The sequence below is a fragment of the Lactuca virosa genome, chromosome 3, assembly GCF_052849685.1.
Source record: "Lactuca virosa cultivar CGN04683 chromosome 3, Lactuca_virosa_CGN04683_v6, whole genome shotgun sequence".
NCBI classification, from domain to species: Eukaryota; Viridiplantae; Streptophyta; class Magnoliopsida; order Asterales; family Asteraceae; genus Lactuca; species Lactuca virosa.
This window is the reverse complement of record NC_136428.1, coordinates 24,847,671-24,866,224: the sequence shown is the minus strand read 5'-3', so window position 1 is coordinate 24,866,224 and position 18,554 is coordinate 24,847,671. Positions and strand designations below refer to the sequence as shown.

General features: G+C 37.7%; 1 protein-coding gene across 1 annotated transcript; it reads left to right on the top strand.

Moving 5' to 3' along the window:
* Nucleotides 1-15,865: 15,865 nt before the first annotated feature.
* Nucleotides 15,866-17,887, top strand: LOC145162244 (bidirectional sugar transporter SWEET6b-like). Its single transcript, XM_079081445.1, has 5 exons — nucleotides 15,866-15,961; nucleotides 16,262-16,298; nucleotides 16,446-16,824; nucleotides 17,288-17,407; nucleotides 17,492-17,887. The coding sequence occupies exons 1-5, from the start codon at nucleotides 15,919-15,921 to the stop codon at nucleotides 17,666-17,668; spliced, it is 756 nt and encodes a 251-aa protein (XP_078937571.1). The 5' UTR covers nucleotides 15,866-15,918; the 3' UTR covers nucleotides 17,669-17,887.
* Nucleotides 17,888-18,554: the final 667 nt, after the last annotated feature.

Below are 18,554 nucleotides of genomic sequence, written 5' to 3'. Positions count from 1 at the left end.
TCTTGGAAGTATTCTAGACTTGGTTCCAAGGCTTTGGAAAGGATTAGGGCTCATATTGCCCCCTTTATTAGGGTTTACGGCCCAAGGAGATTGCCTTGGCCGTAAACACCTTATGATCTTGTTTTCTTGATGTTTTCTAGGTGTAAACTAAGTGATTCAAGCACAAAACAAGCTAAGGTAAGAGTACTTACAATATAGAAGCTTGTAAGGGTGTTTAAAGTCCAAGAATACTAGTTTGTGTTCTTGGTGTTCTTGGTGAAATGAAGAACACTTTAAGATCTATCAAAATGAAGAGATTTCATGGATGAAATCATGTACAATCACTAGATATTGAAGTATATCAACTAATCAAGGAAATAATCACTTACAAAGTTGAAGATCTTAGTGAAAAATCGGATGATACTTGAGAGAGAATGACTTCTAGGCTTGAAAATGGTAAAAATGACTAAAATGACTAAGTGTCATATTTATACCTTTAGAGTTTACGGCCGTAAACTCCATTTTATGGCCGTAAAATCCAAACTCTTGGAGCTTTGAGACTTAATGTTGCACATTAAACTCTAGAGTATACTTCCTATAATTACCTCTTGAAGGTACTAGGCTTTAGAACACTCAAACAGACTCTAAACTGTGCTAAAAGTTAACAGAAATGAGTCTGACTTCTATTGAAGTGAATGGTTGTACAAGATAGAAATTTCGAGTTGTCACACATGATGATGGCCACAACGTGGTAGCTGTTGCAGCCTAAGCTCATTATATTAGGGTTTCTCCCATATTTACGGACCTTAAATTTAGAGTTAGGTCATTCTCTCAGCCTCCACCCTCCTATCTCGAAACCCTAGCCCCCATTTCATGTTTGTGAGCTTTTTTGATTGATTGAAGGCCTTTGTTCTTGGTTTTTGGTGAAACTTGAAGAAGAGTGAAGTTCATTGTGGTGCAAGGATGTGACATCCCCATTTTCATGGCAGAAAAGACCAGTTTATGCTTAAAATTAGAGTTTTAATTTACAAATACAGAATTTTTTCCATAAAATATTCCCGAAGGGATGTTTTTCATTAATTTATTAAAAATTCGGGATGTCATAACTGATATAAGAAACATAAGTATAAACGAAGACTTACAATATCTTAATATAGTCTAAAGTTCCTCAAATCTCTCATGCATCATCATTATTGTTTCCTGGATACAAAGACGTTGAGTGGGTTAAGTTAGGAAACCTAGTGAGACCCACAATATTATAATTTTTAATTATATAACCGTCAGCATTCAAATAACCCAATTACCCCATTTCACATCATTCTCAATTACTAATCCTATTATGATGATCTTGAGGGATTTTTCCTAAAGGATCTTTATCAACGGAAAACTATAATTCCTAGGTGATTAGGCACGACGGAACGATAATACTCGCGACAACACGACAGTACATTAGTATTTTTTGTATAATCAAGACAGGCACGACAGTACAAAGTACTTAGGTTTGGCACGACAATACAAAAGTACTTGGGTTTAGCACGGTAGTACAAAAGTACTTGGGTTTAACACGGCAGTACAAAAGTACTTGGGTTTAGCACGGCAGTACAAAAGTACATTAGTACTTTTTGTATAATCACAACAGGTACGATAGTACAAAGTACTTGGGTTTGGCACGACAGTACAAAAGTACTTGGGTTTAGCACGGCAGTACAAAAGTACTTGGGTTTAACATGATAATACAAAAGTACTTGGGTTTAGCACGACAGTACAAAAGTAAAGGTTTAGCACGACAGTACAAACTACTTGGGTTTCGCACGATAGTACAAAAGTACTTGGGTTTAGCATGACAGTACAAAGTGCTTGAGATAGACACGACATACACGACTTATTATCTCACACGACTCTCTCTCTCTCTCTCTCTAACTTATCACAACCACTATTTCACACAGCCCTATCATAACCACTATTTCACACAACCCTATCACAACCTTTCATTTATAATTTTGCATAGCCCCCTCATTACCCAGTCATATTATTAAGTATGTTAAACATACCAATAAATCAAGTAGTAATCATATTTATACAACTACATTAAACAAAACAAAGATATCGCACATATCAGTTAAGCATTTAGAATACTTATACCTATGTGTAAGCTTGAAAGTAACTATGCACTCACTTGTTAATGTGATGACTCAAAATTCAGGCAGAGCTTCGCTTATAGCAACAGACCTTTCCTTTAACGTGACCTAATATCATTATCACTAAGTCTTAGTCTAACATTCTGCACGACTAGAGGGAATCTAGACCTATCAATCATTCTAATGAATATTGATAGTTCTATAAAATAAGGATCATGCAGGCTAGATAGTCGGGAGGCAGAACCATTTTATATTCTTTCTGAAATCAAACAACCAAGCCGACGTGACCATTCTAGAAACCTCTCTCGTAAGTAGATCAATCAGTATATGACTTGGAATCACTGATAAAATCTTAATTATAGGTTCATAACAACGAATATGACTATAATTATAAATTACACGAGGGCATAGTAAGTGTATCTCACTTACTGATTATGGATGAGAACTAGGGTCCAAGTGGGCAAAATTCTGACTCGAGGTCTCCTACTCTAAGGCTACTATTCGAACGTGTACTCCAGAGTGTCTAAGGGCTTCGCCTCAGGCTAGAAACGAAAAAGAAATAGGCTTATAGGAGGGATAATCGAGAGAGAGAGAGAGAGACAGAGAGTGTGTGTGTGTGGATGTAAGAGTGTGTGGAATGAATGAGGGACAATTGGCTATTTATAGGGCCAAAAACGCATATGTGCGCTGCACCTAAAGGGTGTGCGTCGCACACTTCAAACACGTCGATCCATCGGTTAGCTGACACGTGTCACTCGTCGGTTGAAGCAGTGTGGCTGACTTCGCGTGCAAGCTACGAGCGTCGCGTTGCGTGTGCCGATTTTTAGAATTTAGAAATTGCGTATCTCCTTCATATGAGCTCCGTTTTTTACATTCATTATATTCACGGAAAGCTCTCGACGAGATCTACAACTTTCCTTTAGACTCCATCGTCTAGTCTTGATTTATTTTATTTACACAGGCTTAGCCTATTAAAACCAGTATAGAATGCATACCTCTCACATCCGGCGTCCGTTTTGATGGTTTTTATATTTTTGGAATCCTATTAAAGAGACCTTCAATTCTCGTTTAGATTATTTCGGCCAAAAATCAAACGATCTAAAACACGATTTCTGTGCGCACACAACTATGCTGAAATCTTAGAAAAATCATAACTTCCTCTATTGAAGTCAGATTTGGACGTTCCTTGTATGCACAAATTCGCTTTTTCCTAATACTACGACTTTCGTTTAGATCACTAGGGCTAATAAGTCACCTATATCCAACTTACTATTTACGACATATACTATAACTCGGTTAAGATTATTTATCCTAAACAATCTCTTATTTAAAAGTCATTATTATGGCTTATAATATCTTTATTTCCTAGCCTGAATTTACGGGTGTTACAATTATCTCCCCCTTAGGATGATTACGTCTCGGAATCATCAACAAAACAGGGCTTGTATACTGACTCTACACGTTACCTTTCCATCCTAGGTGGTAATTATAACTCCCATGTCCTCCGATTGCTAGACTTTTGTCAATAAGAGTCCAATGCCTACTCCTGATGGTACATTCCTTCATGTTCTAATGTGGTACTACCACATATTTGTAGGTAGCTTTCCTAGCTACCGACTACTTAATCTTGATGAATGTGATCTATCTATCGATCGCATAAATCCTTTACTAGTTCAATCTTTGACTAAAGTCGGATACTATGTCGAACGTTCCTCGTAGATTAGTCAAACTTGATTTCATATGACCACTAGGGTCGGACATGAATCATCACCGAAACAAAGGTAATGATGGAAATGAACAAAACAACTCAACTACCAGATTTTAGCAACCTTGTTACTTTCCTTGATTCGAGTGCGAGTCTTGTGCTTCTGGTAGTATAGGCATTTACTACCTTTCACACCTACTTATACTCGTCCCAAGTATTGTCTCGTAGTTCACTAAGTTATTGTAAAAGAAAACCACATAGAAACTCAACGTATAACATAAATTAGGAAATTATATTGCTACTTGAATAATTATTCATGCCTATTACATCGAGTTACTCGATCTTATACTATCTAAGACACGGCTTTCTCCCTTGCCTTCCTAAAGCGTCATCGGCTTCACCTTTTTCTGCATCCAAGATCATATGATATGCCCTTGTCTTTGGCTTAGGCGGGACATGTGCAACTTCTTTCTTCTTTAGGCAGTCCTTCATGACATTCCCTTCTTCCTTGTAACACTTGGACCCAGGTTTTTTCCCTTTTAATCCTTGAAGAAAATTTTATTTTTGGAAGGAGTCCCCACGTACGTTGGGCGTACGTTTGTGTATGCTTAGCGTACATGGGTATGTGGAAGCGGGATCCCGAGCCACGTACGCGGACGTACGAGGCGTACGCGGGGCGTACGTTGCCAATGCTAAAAACCTAATTTTAGGGCATGAGCCTTATTTAAGCTCACTTATGACTCTTGGACCATCAGATTTATCAGCCTCCACTGCTTGTTATTGTCCCTTAAACCCTAGTTTGCTAGTGAGAGTGATCTTTGAGCTTGAAAGTAACTTTGGTGGCCTTTTTGGTGTGTTTGAAAGAAGAAGAAGTCGGTGTGCAAGCCTTGGACGTGGTTGAGCTTCAAGATCCTGAATTTACATCATCTTAGGAAGCTTTTGAAGGTAAAAAGCTCATACCTTGTTGTCTCCTTTGATATTTAGAGTTAGGGTTTGCTTATGAGTTCTTTTGGGTCCATGGATTCTCTTTTGTGAGTTTGGGCAACTCCAAAAGCTTTTAATGCTAAATCTTAGTCCCTTTGGTGTGTTAGAGGTATAAAATGCTATCTTGATGGTTGTTATGACTCCATGCATGGATGTAGGTCCTTAAAGTGAGTCTTTATGAACAAAATTGGATGTGGAGCTCCCATAAGACATGTAAAGGCATAAAGTTGCCAACTTTATGCCCAAGGACATCTTAAATGATCGAGATCTAGAAGTTGGTGTGAGAGACTACATGGATTAAGCACTTAATGGCTGAAAGTGTGGGGGTATAAAGATGTACGTCGCGCGTACTGCTTCGGATTCGATTACGCCAAGTGTACTGGTATTACGTTGCGCGTACGCCCCAATGGGTCGTTGGACAATTACTGGACTTTTGTGGTTTTTGGGCCTTAGCTAGTTTTTGGGCTTTGGCCTCTTTAGGGTGGGTGGGCCTCATATTTTTGTTGTGGGCCTTAAGTGTTATGAATTGGGCCTTTGGGCCCATTATTGTGTTTTGGGCCAGGGATGATTAAGTCCATTAAGGTTAAGGTGAAGGGGGGGGGGGGGTTACCTTAGAAGTTGGATTGGAATTTAGGCCCATAGTCACGATTGTTATCCCATTCCTAATTAGGGTAATTTGTGTATGTTCAGTGTGGGATTTCCCAGATCAGTAGCCGATTAGTTAGTATTTACCAGCACACCGAGGTGAGCTCCTCCCTATATCCATTGGTCGAACGCACCAAGGCCGGCCCATTATTCGGTTATGTAGTATGCTAGTTGTTGTGTGATATATATTGTGTTTGCATGATCGGGTTGAAATATACCCCAAGGCGGGGCCCAATATGGCATGTCGGGTTGAAATATACCCCAGGGCGGGGCCCATTATGGTATGTACGGGTTGAAATATACCCCATGACGGGGCCCACTATCGTACAATCGGGTTGAAATATACCCCAGGGCGGGGCCCATACTTGCTTATTGGGTTGGAATATACCCCAGGGCTGGGCCAGTTGTATGTTTGGTATGTGGTACTTTGGGAAAACTCACTAAGATTTTGCTTACAATTTGTATTGTGGTTTCAGGTACGTCCGGAATTAAGGGGAAGGGCCCGGCTTGATAGCGCATCATTCACTCCCCACCATTTTCCGCATTTATTGATATTGTCACTGTGATGATTTGATATGATGACTATGTAATGGATTTTGGAATCAAACTTATGATTGTAAACCTTAATTAAATCGGAAAATTTTCTCCTGGTTTTTGGGCTATTACAAGTTGGTATCAGAGCCTTTGTTTGAGGGATTCGGGCACACTCTCGGGTGTGTCAGAACTCAGACTAAGGAAATGATAATCTTTTCAAAAGAAAAAGAATCAATTTTTTTGGAAAAGGTTTTCTTAAGTAAAAATGGAGAGTGCAATGTGTGCGATCGGCCGAGCTCAAGTAATTGTTTCCCAAAAATTACCCATGCTTATGTATTGCGATTAGTATGATTGATATGTGAAGTGCATGCTAGAGTAGGGCTAAGGATACCTTTAGGAATTACGTGATAGAATTGCCTGATTTGTGTGATGCCTTATAGCCTAGGAAAATTGGATGCCATATATTTCTTGGAATCGATGTTGACTCTGTATTTGCTAAGTGTATGCTTTCAAAGTTATATACGATTAGGATTGCATAGCCCTATAATGATGAATTCTGCCTCATTTCCTATTCCTTGTTTGGTTGTGGACTTAGGGTAGAAACGTTATTTGATAGTCTATGTGATTCTATTTGTGTATACTTGCATGCATAAGGCAACCAACGATATTGATTGAGATTTCAGATTCTGTAAGGGTTGAGAAATTCTAGAAGAGTCTGTGTGCTGTGTTATATGAGCTATGTTTCTAAGTGTAGTATGGTGGATTGGAGGAATCAGGTCTGAACTTGAGGAAGGTACAGGTAGGTGTGGAAGGTAGTATTGGGCCCCTACTACTAGAAGCACAAGACGTGTACCCGAGATGAATGCAGAAATGGAAACTCCAAGGAGACCAGTGAGGAGAAGCCCCTCGAACCTCTTTATCAATTGTTTTATATGTTGTATTTTCAGTTGAGGATGGTGATGGTTACACGAGGAGGTTCAGGTTCAGGATCGGGCTCTGGTTCAGGTGATGAGCCGATTGATGAGAGGTTGTGCGAGCTTATCACTACCCCAATGATTTTCGGTACCGTCAAGGAGGGAATTATAGAGATCATGGAGGAGCGACTCAGGTCAATTCGAGCTGAGATTGTTGCATGACAGATTGGGGCTCGAACTCCCTCGTTCTGGGAGTTCAAGACGTGTGGAGCACCAGAGTTCCTTGGGGATAAGGACCCCATCGCTAGTCGTCACTGGATCACTGACATGGAGAATGCTCAGTGCATGAGCTTTTACCTCGAGGTGGCAAAGGTGGGATTCGTGTTGAAACATCCCAAAAATGCGGTCCAAAAATTTCTTTTTAAAATCATTTAAGAAAACCATAATGCACCAACATCATAATAAAATCACAAGTCATGTAACCAAAAAATCATATCCAAATACGGTATCAAAACCATGTATCAAAATATCAGAGTCTAAAACATCCCAGGCTATAAACTGTGGTGTGTGTCATGAAGTCATCCCGAGCTCTTCCCCTTGCTAGTGGAAGTACCTGAAACCAAAACTGAAAATTGTAAGCACGAAGCTTAGTGAGTCTCCCTAAACTACCACATACCATACACATAACATGCAACTAGGAGATACAGGCCCCGCCCACTCTCATGGAGATTCGGGCCCCGCCTACACTCCGCTGTCTAACATATCACATATACGGCCCGCCCTTGGTGACGTAGACCCGTTCCTACTGAAGGAAACTCACCTCGTATGCTAGCGGTGAAATCTTGTGTGAGGAATCTCTGACAGCTGCTCCAACGACTCCCCGACTATCAATTTCACAATAACACTTAATCAAAAATCTGATAATCCTTCTTAGGGTAAAAATAACCATTTTACCCCTGGTCAAAGTCAACATCCTGGTCAAAGTCAAAGTCAATGTCAACTCCCAGTCGAATCAACTCGTCGAGTTGCCTCCTAACTCGACGAGTTCCTATACTACTCAGACTCATGATCAACCGAGTCAACTCGTCGAGTCCCTTCACATACTCGTCGAGTTTACCTGGCCTAGAATCGGGACAACCCGACTTCAACTCGTCGAGTCCCTTTCTGGACTCGCCGAGTTCCCCTACTGTTTGGGCTATCTGAATGGATTAAGCCCCTACACTTCAGATCCAAGCTTCACACTTCACATAAACCCTGAAAATGTCCTTTTAAGGGTAAAGTTTCTAACTTTACCGATTAATACCTCTTCTTAACGGGTTTAGCTTAAACCCTAATTCCTTGGGACCTAGAACTTGGTCCTTAAGCCATCCATACACCAAACTAGAGCTTACCACCTCAGATCTAAACCCCTAACCTTACTTGGACACGTAAAGTTCCCACTTTTTTTCCACATGCATGGCCTTTTGGGGCTAAAAAGGCCGATATGACACTCTATGGCTTGCATGGGGGCTCCAATGGCATAAAGTTTGCACCGTTATGTCATATAAGCCCCTCTAGGTCCTAGATCTGGAAGAATACCCACTTGGCTCGACCATTCTCCAAAAGCTATCATTCTTGGACCAAAAACCCTCATAAAAATGGACATAAAGAGATCTAATGAACTAATAGCCAATATAGAAACTTGATTACCAGAAAATGTAGCAAATGGTTTGTAGTTTCTGGATCTACTTTTTCCCTCTTGAGCCCTCTATCTTCTTCTTCTTCCACAAGCTTCAAAAGTACACAAAGATCACTTAAAATGGCTCACACTCTCAAATAAAGCTTTTAGGGTTTCGTGGATTAGGGTTTGGGACATGGAGGCTGGAAATGAGGCCAATGGGTGGGGGTTAAGGAGCTTAAATAGGGTGCAAAACCCCAAAATTAGGGTTTCACTCTGGCCGATCTACTCGCCGAGTCGAGGGCTCTTGACTCGTCGAGTAGATAACTTAAACCCCGCGTACATTATGCCCTCTACTCGACGAATTAGGGCCACCAACTCGTCGAGTTACCCTTTCAAAATAAGTAAATTAATGAGTTAAATGCATACCAGGAACCAGGCGTTACACGTGTCCTACTTGCTGAGGGACTGAGCGTGGGACTAGTGGGAGGAGGTTACCCGAGCGGTTGGTACGGCGGCTGTTACAATGATCACTTAGGAGGAGTTTGTGGAGAGGTTTTATCGGGAGTTTGCACCGATCATTGAGGTGCAACAACTGGTGAGGGAGTTCCAGGACCTTCACTAGACTGCAGAGACAATGGCGGAGATCACCACCAAGTTCAGAGAGAGGGCATTGCTAGTTCTGCAGTACGCTGTGGATGAGGAGATGATGAAGACAAGATATCGTGCTATGCTGATGGATGATATCAGGGAGTTTGTAAGCTTTTTAGGGTGAAAAACCCTGAACGATATGATTGAAAAGGCATGTGAGCGGGAAATTGAGTTGGAGCTCCGGACGAAGCGGAAGCCAGAGTAGGTTCAGATAGCAGTGGGTTAGGCCAAGAAGCCTAAGACCTCCGATGTTCATAGCAGAGGCCAACCGGGCCGAGGCCAATGTGCCAAGTGTGGCAAGTCGCACAGTGGAGCTTGTCGGTCTGTGGGCTCTAGATGTTTCGGTTGTGGTCAGGCAGGTCACATCAGCAAGGACTGCCCTAAGAGGGCTCTGATTTGTTTTCACTGCAACCAGACCATCCATAAAAAGGCCGATTATCCAAGATTGGCTGGGGGAGCAGTGGTGGCGCCTGCGCCAGCCACCTTGAGGATTACCGATGGCCGCCAGGGCAAGGCGGATGCTCCTGCGGTGAATAGTAGGGCATTTCAGTTGACCACTGATGAGGTCCGTGCAGCACTGCATATAGTTACTAGTATGCGACTTAACTCTATCTTTTATTGATTTTTTGTTATGCTCATGTTTATTATGATCTTGTATATGGACCGTTTTGGTTAATGGGTTGTCTGCTCATGTTTTGTTTGATTCGGGGGCTACCCGATCCTTTGTATCTCTTGAGCTCAACAAGAAGTTTCGAGATGCACCGGGGACTTTGGACTCCTCTCTGGAGGTGGAGATCGCGGATGATCGTACTGTGAGTGCTGCGAGGGTATTCCGAGGATGTGTTCTGAACATGTTCAGTGAAAGGTTTCCTATTGATTTGGTACCAATCCCCTTGAGGGGGTTGAAGGTGATCATCGAGATGGATTGTTTGGGGCCCAATATGGTCATGATTGATTGTGAGCGGCAGTTGGTGTCACACCCCCAAAGCAGACGGCGGAAACGTCTGGGGGTGGAGGACTTGAATTGTAGTATCACAACACATGCATCATAGTAATCAAAGTACAAGCAACCATTGTATTTAAAAAGTATAAGTATTTACATGTGTTCAATCATTGTATATTGAACCAAAATATAGTTATACAAAATAAGATATGACTCAACAAAGCTCCATCTTCTCAAAAGCTCGGGGAGTACTTGTGTATTATTTCCCTGAGAATACAAGTAATTTGAAAAGAGAGTATCAACATAAAGTTGAGTGAGTGCATAAGTGTTCATGTTTAAAAGAGTATCTCTGTATCTTGTATATGTGAACTGTTCCAGAAAATCCTATATTTTCTGTTGTATATGAAAAGTAGTTTTATTCCCATAAAACCGTTCTCTTTGTATCAATGTTTTGTATTTGTATTCCTTAATGAAAACTTGTAACTGAGAGTGTGCCTGGCTCCGCCAGCTGTTATTGAAAACTGTATTGAACCATTGTAGTTTGTATTCTGAAAACTGGTACTTTGAAGGTGTACTTTCGTTTACTTGTTTATACATTAACGTATTGTTAATATCTTTTTAATGAGTTCTTATAACCATACTATGACGGATGGCCTGAAACAAACGCTTTGTGGGCGTTTAAACTGTTGATAATAATTGCCACTCATCGGCGTGTATGCCTGACTGTAGCTAGCAGCCTGAGTGCGGGGTTGTCAATCCCGATATAGATCTACACACAACTTGTTTCGATCCCCGAGGCTGGAGATTTTGGTTATAATGTCAGGGCTTTACCTTGGTTGTCTAAAATGAATTAAACAACCTGAATGTCTCATAAAAAGCATATAAACGTTACATGTATATTAGTTAAGAAAACCCAATCATTCTGAAATAAATGATTGACAGTATGTTCTTGATTTAGTATTTCAAACATGTATTTGATAAGTGTAAACCTTCATTTGTTCTGTATCAAAACCCTAGTTTCTTGTAAGACTGTGTATTCTTGTAGTATGAATTATTGTTCTATGTATAAATTATACCTATTATAATTTATATGTACTTTCTGAATATGTATATAACTGTATTTAGCATGTAACCCCTTGCTCAACGTGTTACAAAGGTGTTTGAATTGATGAAATAACTTTTATATTTATATACATACACAATTTCATATGCAAGTAAAATTTAAACGACACTCGGACAAATAACCGGAACTATAAGCCCACATCCAAACAAGGAAAAGGACCCAGAATGAGTTATCAGTCCTAAACCTTTTAAATCTTATATATATATATATATATATATATATATATATATATATATATATATATATATATATATACACATATGAATTTTTGGGGAAAAATATAAGATTATAAAAGAGTTTGATGTTTTGAGTATATTTGGATAATTTAATGTTATTTTATCATGATTTTATAACACAAAGTTCTTGTGTTATGCTTGTATTCCCCCCTTAAAACAGTAGAAATTATGAAAATACGGGGGTATGAACTCACTTGATAGATGGTGAACCGGACAGAGTTTCGTTTCACGAAAAGGAGTTTATTTGTCGGGAAACCGACTCAAATTGGGCAGAGTTTCGACAGGAGAGAGGTTACTTCTCGGGAATCTCAGGGCTTCGAGGCTTGCTTAGGGTTCGAGACTTGATACCGGGGCTTTAGGGGTTGTATATGAGCTTATGGGAGTGGAGAATGTGAAAGAGAATGAAAATCGGGGTGAAAAAGTGAAAAAATTCGGAAGCCCTTGCATGCTATATATAGTCCGAAGGTTCGGACCCAAGCCTATGCGAGGCTGCCACGCATCGGACAGATGGCGAAGGGAGGGGACTTCTTCGGACAGAAGGCTCGCAGATGGGAGGCTCGGATTGGACCTTCCTTCGGTCCAATGGGAAGAGGACACGTGTGAAGGAGCATCTGAGGTGTGTCTCCGGGGTGTCTCTGGGGTGTCTTCATGCGAAGCTGTTCACTTCTAAGTGGACCTCGGCTGCTGTCCAATCAGGAGGTGCCACGCATGGGTTCGGTCCACTCAGCAGCTGCCACGTGCGAGGGTGACGTGACATGCGAAATTGCCCGGTTTTTCCCATTTTTTTCTTTATTTTTGTGCCAAACTTGCGAAAATCATAACTTTAGCATACGAGCTCCGTTTTTGGCGTTCTTTATATGCATGCGTAGGTAAAATCATACTCTACGACTTTCGTTTAGACTTTGTTGGCTAATTTTGACTTTATTTTTAATATTATTATTTTAAACAGACCTGGACGAGAATCCGTTAAAAATTCATAACTTCTTCATACGGCGTCCGTTTTTGTCTGTCTTTTTACCGTTGTACTACTACCGACGAGACCTTCAATTCTCGTTTAGGTTGTGTCGGCTAAAAATCGCTCGATCTTTATTTTGAGTTTTTAGCTGTACACTACTACACTGAAACTTAGAAAAATCACAACTTCCTCATACGAAGTCAGATTTTTCCGTTCTTTTTATGAAAGTTCTCGGTTTAACATAAACTACAACTTTCATTTAGATTGTTAAGGCTAAAAAGCCTTTTATCGAAAATTCAATTTTTACACTGAACAGTGTTTTGCCGGTTATGTCGCGGATTTTCGATTGGTCATAACTTCTTCGTTATAACTCGGATTTTTGTGTTCTTTATGTTTTTGGAAACCTTGTTACAATCTCTATCACTTGGTTCATCCCAGTTGAGATTGCTAAATAATTTATTTTTGAGGGTCAATTATGTAAATATGCACATTATGCTAAAATTTCTCTTTATTATTATAAAAAGAACTACACATTGACCTATACTATTACATAGGTTTGAATAACGATTTGTTACAGTTGGTGAGAGTTCGAACCCCAAGTGGGGAAGAACTGGTCATTCCTGGTGAGAGAGTTTCGCATGGACCAACTCTCTGTTCAGCTGCGAGGGCTAGGAGGTTTCTTCAGCAGGGTTGTTCTGGATTTTTGGCTTATGTTTCAGACACACGAGTTGAGACCATGTCAGAGTTGAGCGGGGTACCCATTGTGCGAGATTTTCACGAAGTTTTTCCCGAGGAGTTGCCGGGAGTGCCTCCCGAGAGGTAGGTTGAGTTTCAGATTGATTTGATGCATGGTTCGGCTCCGATAGCCAATGTGCCATATCGCCTAGCACCGCCTGAGATGCAGGAGTTGTCTACGCAGCTACATGAGCTGTTAGACAGTGGTTTTATCCGTCCAAGCAGTTCCTCATAATGAAGCATCGATCCTATTCGTGAAAAAGAAGGACGGGTCACACAAGATGTGTATCGATTATCGGGAACTAAACAAGCTAACGGTGAAGAACCGATACCAACTTCCGAGGATCGACGATCTATTTGATCAGCTTCAGGGTGCATCTTGGTTCTCCAAGATTGATCTACGGTCAGGATACCATCAGATGAGGATCAAAGATGAGGATGTACAGAAGACGACCTTTAGAACTCGTTATGGTCATTACGAGTTCGTGGTGATGCCTTTCGGACTCACCAATGCACTAGCATCGTTCATGGATCTCATGAACCGGGTTTGCAGGCCGATGCTGGATCGGTCTGTGATTGTTTTCATTGATGATATTATTGTCTACTCCAAGACCAAGGAGCAGCATGAACAGCATTTACATGAGGTGTTGGAGACCTTGAAGAGTGAGAGGTTTTATGTATTTTTAAACGGTATTATTCTTTTTTACATCATTAAAAAAACTGAAAAACAAATTAGAGGATAAAATTTCTATTTATCGCCTTTTAGAAAAAAAAAATTACAACTTACAAGCATATTGACTTTGTAGAGTTGGAAACTGAAAAAAATATATATAGTATTATTTTCTGAAAAAATATATTACGAGTAATGTTATATTTTTGAAATACTCTTATAATTTATATTAATAGAGAATTTTGCAGATTTATTTATAAAATTTTAAATATCATACGATCTTATCAATTCTTGATAAGGATATGACTCAGATTATTGATGTTACAACTTACAAGCATATATGAATTTGGGCTTTTTAAGAATGCAATTAATTCTCTACCGTTTGACTATAATTGATTGCTTTGACTTGAAATAAATATTTGAAGCGAAAACATAAACTAAGTAACTAACCGTGAAAAAAAAACCGTGAGCTTGTGTCATATTTAAATATTTATGTTTTTGTAATTCCAAATGCAATTATTTTTATCTAAAAATCAAATTATTAATATAAATGATAGTTTTAAATAAACAAATTGGCGAGAGATAATACATCATCTTAATTTTCAACTGCGTTGAGAAAAAGAATTGGTTTTGCTATCCAGAAAAGGCTAGCAGCGCAACTTGTTGCCCGTTTGCCTTCAATCGATATGTATTGAACTATAAATGAAAAAAAGATTCCGTTAAAAAAAAATACGTAAATTGCGTTGAGAAAAAAAAAATTCAATTTCCATTGATGATTTATAACACAATATTATTATTTAAGTTTATATTATTAAATTATAAGTATACTATTAATCCATGTTTTTATAAAACCACACTAGTTTTTTTTTCGAATGTATTTTGCCTTTGTATTTGTTTTAATATCCAAATTTTGATCTAAAAAGTAAAAAAAAATGAACTAAAAATCTATTTATGATTTATCAATTCCAACAAAATTGAAAAAAGAAAAAGAATTTTCCATTTCAAGGTGATTTGATTTAATTGCTAAAAATTTGATTATTTCTATATCCAAAAAAATAAAAAATAAAAACAAAAATAAAAATAAAAATAAAAAAATACACCGGCTTATTCCATAATAAAGGAAAGCTTCAAATACTTCTTTTAACCTCATTTTGTAACGAAATTATCCATTTTCCATTTTATAGATTCTATATTCTTTAAATATATTCAAATTAAAGAATTTACAACAAGAATTAGGCATATGGTCCAGGCATTATGGATTTTGGTGAAATTTGGCATCCATCCATCATTCTATTATTAGAACATGAGTTTTAATATATAGAAAACGGTTTTAACATGTTTTAAATTATTACAAACTTCACAGGACAAGTTTTTACCTCTTACACGGTTTCACTCATTTGTAAATTCGACTTATTTACATCCAAAAATATAAACTTTTAATTAATAGAACGTCACAATCTGTTTTGATTTGTGAATATGACATGTAACATACTTTTTCCCTTTCTCACTAAAAAATTCAATACTAGTAATTATGGTAACATGATTATATACTTTTTTTTTGTTTTGATCTAACTGTTGAAGAATATTTAATTTGCACATGTTGTGACATATCATTATATCTATTTTGTCATTCGTTAATACAGGAGATTTGACAATGTACGTTGTGATGTATAGACAGCAGTTTAACTTTAACCAGTTTTAGTGTGTTTGGTTTCATTAGGCTAAGTTTCGGTAAAATTTTAGGTAGAATTTGGTCTAAATTTTTATCAGCTGAATCATAAGTATTATCTTTCGGTTTATTAAAGTTTTTCTATTTGTTTAACATTAGTAATTGACATTTAATGTATTTCGAAAATAGAGAAAAAGGAAAATGAATAGTAACTGCAAAATTTTTTTAAAATACAATGAACCATATATCCAATTAATTATATTTCTAATAATAATATTAAGCTTTCATTATAAATACGTTTTTGCTTGCCCTATTAAATTTACACCAACGTCTCTCTCTTTCTCTTCGTTTTCTCTCTCACACAATATTCAACCGTAGTCATGGTTTCTGCCGATTTTGCTCGCAATACACTAGGTGTCATCGGTAAGCTCTTCTATCTTCATATTATGTATGAACAACACATTAAAAAGATTAGTATTTAATTATATGCAAAATATGGTTAGTGATTATTCAATATATAGTGCATGTCTTGATAATCTATCTACTTTGTATAATTCTAAGCTCCGAAACATGCATTTTGGGAAGTATAAATATTTTTATTATCATTTGCTTATATGGACTATGGTATATGGTTTTTTAGATTGTAGTATATAATATATATATAACTTTAAGAAAAGTTAATATGTAATGTTAGTGATGATGTACGTTTATTTTTCTTTTCAGGAAACGTCATTTCAATCATTTTGTTCTTGTCGACAGTGTAAGCTTTGTTATTTTCTTAGTTTTATACATACATATATACATAACGTATGTATGTATGTATGTATATATATTTATTGTTAAATATAACTTGTCATTTTTTATTATCTTTTTTCTGAATTTTAGATTTTATGATTTTTTTTTTCAGGCCAACATTTTATAGGATATGGAAAAACAAGTCAGTTGAAAGATTTTCTCCGGTGCCATATCTTGTCACCTTTGTGAATTGTGGGCTATGGATTTTCTATGGCTTGCCATTTGTGCACCCTCATAGCTTATTAGTCACCACCACAAATGGGGCAGGAATACTTATCGAATCGGTTTACTTGTTTCTTTTTATAATCTATTCAGATCAAAAAAATAGAATTAGGGTTTTGTTGGTGTTGCTTTTTGAGATTATATTTCTCGGGGTTTTGGTTGTACTGGTATTGACACTGGCACACACCACAAAGCTTCGATCATCCATTGTTGGTGGCATTTGCATCGCGGGTAACATCATGATGTATGCTTCTCCATTATCTGTAATGGTACGTTTCTCTTTCATGCACCCTAAAAAGTTGATGTCATGCTTCAATTAATTAGAATTTATCTAACCTCAACTAAGAGGAATTTTAAACTGAATTATGAGGGATTAGTCTTACGTATAATCATTGTCGAATATGTTTCAGAAAAATTGGAAGGCGATAATTGTATGTTGTCATTGTTGAGTATGTGTTACTCAATTATAACATGTTATCATATGGTCGAATATTTCTCCAAAAGTAATTGGACCAATTTCAAATTCAGTTTGTACTAAAAGTGTGATGATCTTATTCCTTAAATAGCAAATAAAACAAACTCAATTATTGGTGGATGACCATGTTAGCTTATCTAGCATGGAAAAGAAGTTTCTTCATCTTCAATATTGTTTTTTGTTCATATGCCTTGAAGATCCTATTTGTTACGTTCATTTTTCATTTGACTTATGTGAATATATTATGATCTATGCAGAAAATGGTGATCACAACAAAAAGTGTCGAGTACATGCCGTTTCTATTATCTCTATTTTGTTTTGCAAATGGCGTTTGCTGGTTCTCATATGCCCTCATTCGTTTCGATCCGTTTGTTGCTGTAATTGCTCTCTCTTTCTCTATTTACTTTTTATTTAATATGGATTATTTATATATTTTAAATCATGACATTCTTTTGGTTTAGGTTCCTAATGGGCTTGGGGCACTTTTTGGGCTTGCCCAACTAGTCTTATATGCAACATATTACAAGTCAACACAAGAAATGATAGCAAAAAGACAAGGCAAAAGTGAATTAGTCCTTGGAAATGGAAACGTAGCTACATCGACGGGGGCTATTAATGGTGAAGTAGAAAGGGTTTAGAAGAATTTTTAGTATGTACTACCATTGGAATTATCCAAGTAAAAGATCGTATTAGAAATGAGATCGTATTAGAAATGAGGTATTATAACTTTTGTAATTCTATAAGAATTTATCATTTTTGGCTGTGATTTTTTCCAAGGAATGTTGATGTATTGGGTTAAATGACAAATTCAAGTATTGGAATGTTTTGATGGAATATCAAGTTTTGGTGTTGTATTACGATTTTACAAACTTTGTAGTCTAAAGTATTTTACAACAGAAAGTTCTAAAAAAATATCAATGTTTTTTTCAAGTTCTTTTAGTTATTCGTCTGTTTCTTATGGTTCATGCATTGGCGGAGCTTCATTAGGGCAAGGGGGCTGTGGCCCCTGATTTTTGGTTTGATATAGTCCTTCTAGTTCCATTTTATACATTTTAGACCTAAAAAATATAAAACTTTGGCTGTAGCCCTCCCTGCTTACTAATTTTTTATACACATTATAATTTCGGCCCCTCCGAATTAAATGTTGAAGCTCCGTCCCTGGGTTCATGGAGAAGAAAAAAATTCATTCTAAAGAAAGGATGATGAAATTGGTGTTCAAACAGAGAAACTGAAAGATAAAGATTTGAATAACTATGAATCTTGTTAGCGAAACTTACGAATTGACAGGGGCGGACGCAGGATTTTACAGTAGGGGTTGCACAGGAAAGTTAAGGGTTGCACGGTAGTATTAAAAATTAAAATTTTAAAATTTTCGAAAAATTTTCCACTGCGGCCGGAAAAGTTAGGGGTTGCCGGTGCCACCGTGGATCACCCCTAGGTCCGCCCCTGCGAATTGAAATTCAACAAATTATCTGTTTTCTTTGTTTTTTTTCTTTTTGAGAAGTAATTGAAATAAATGAAATT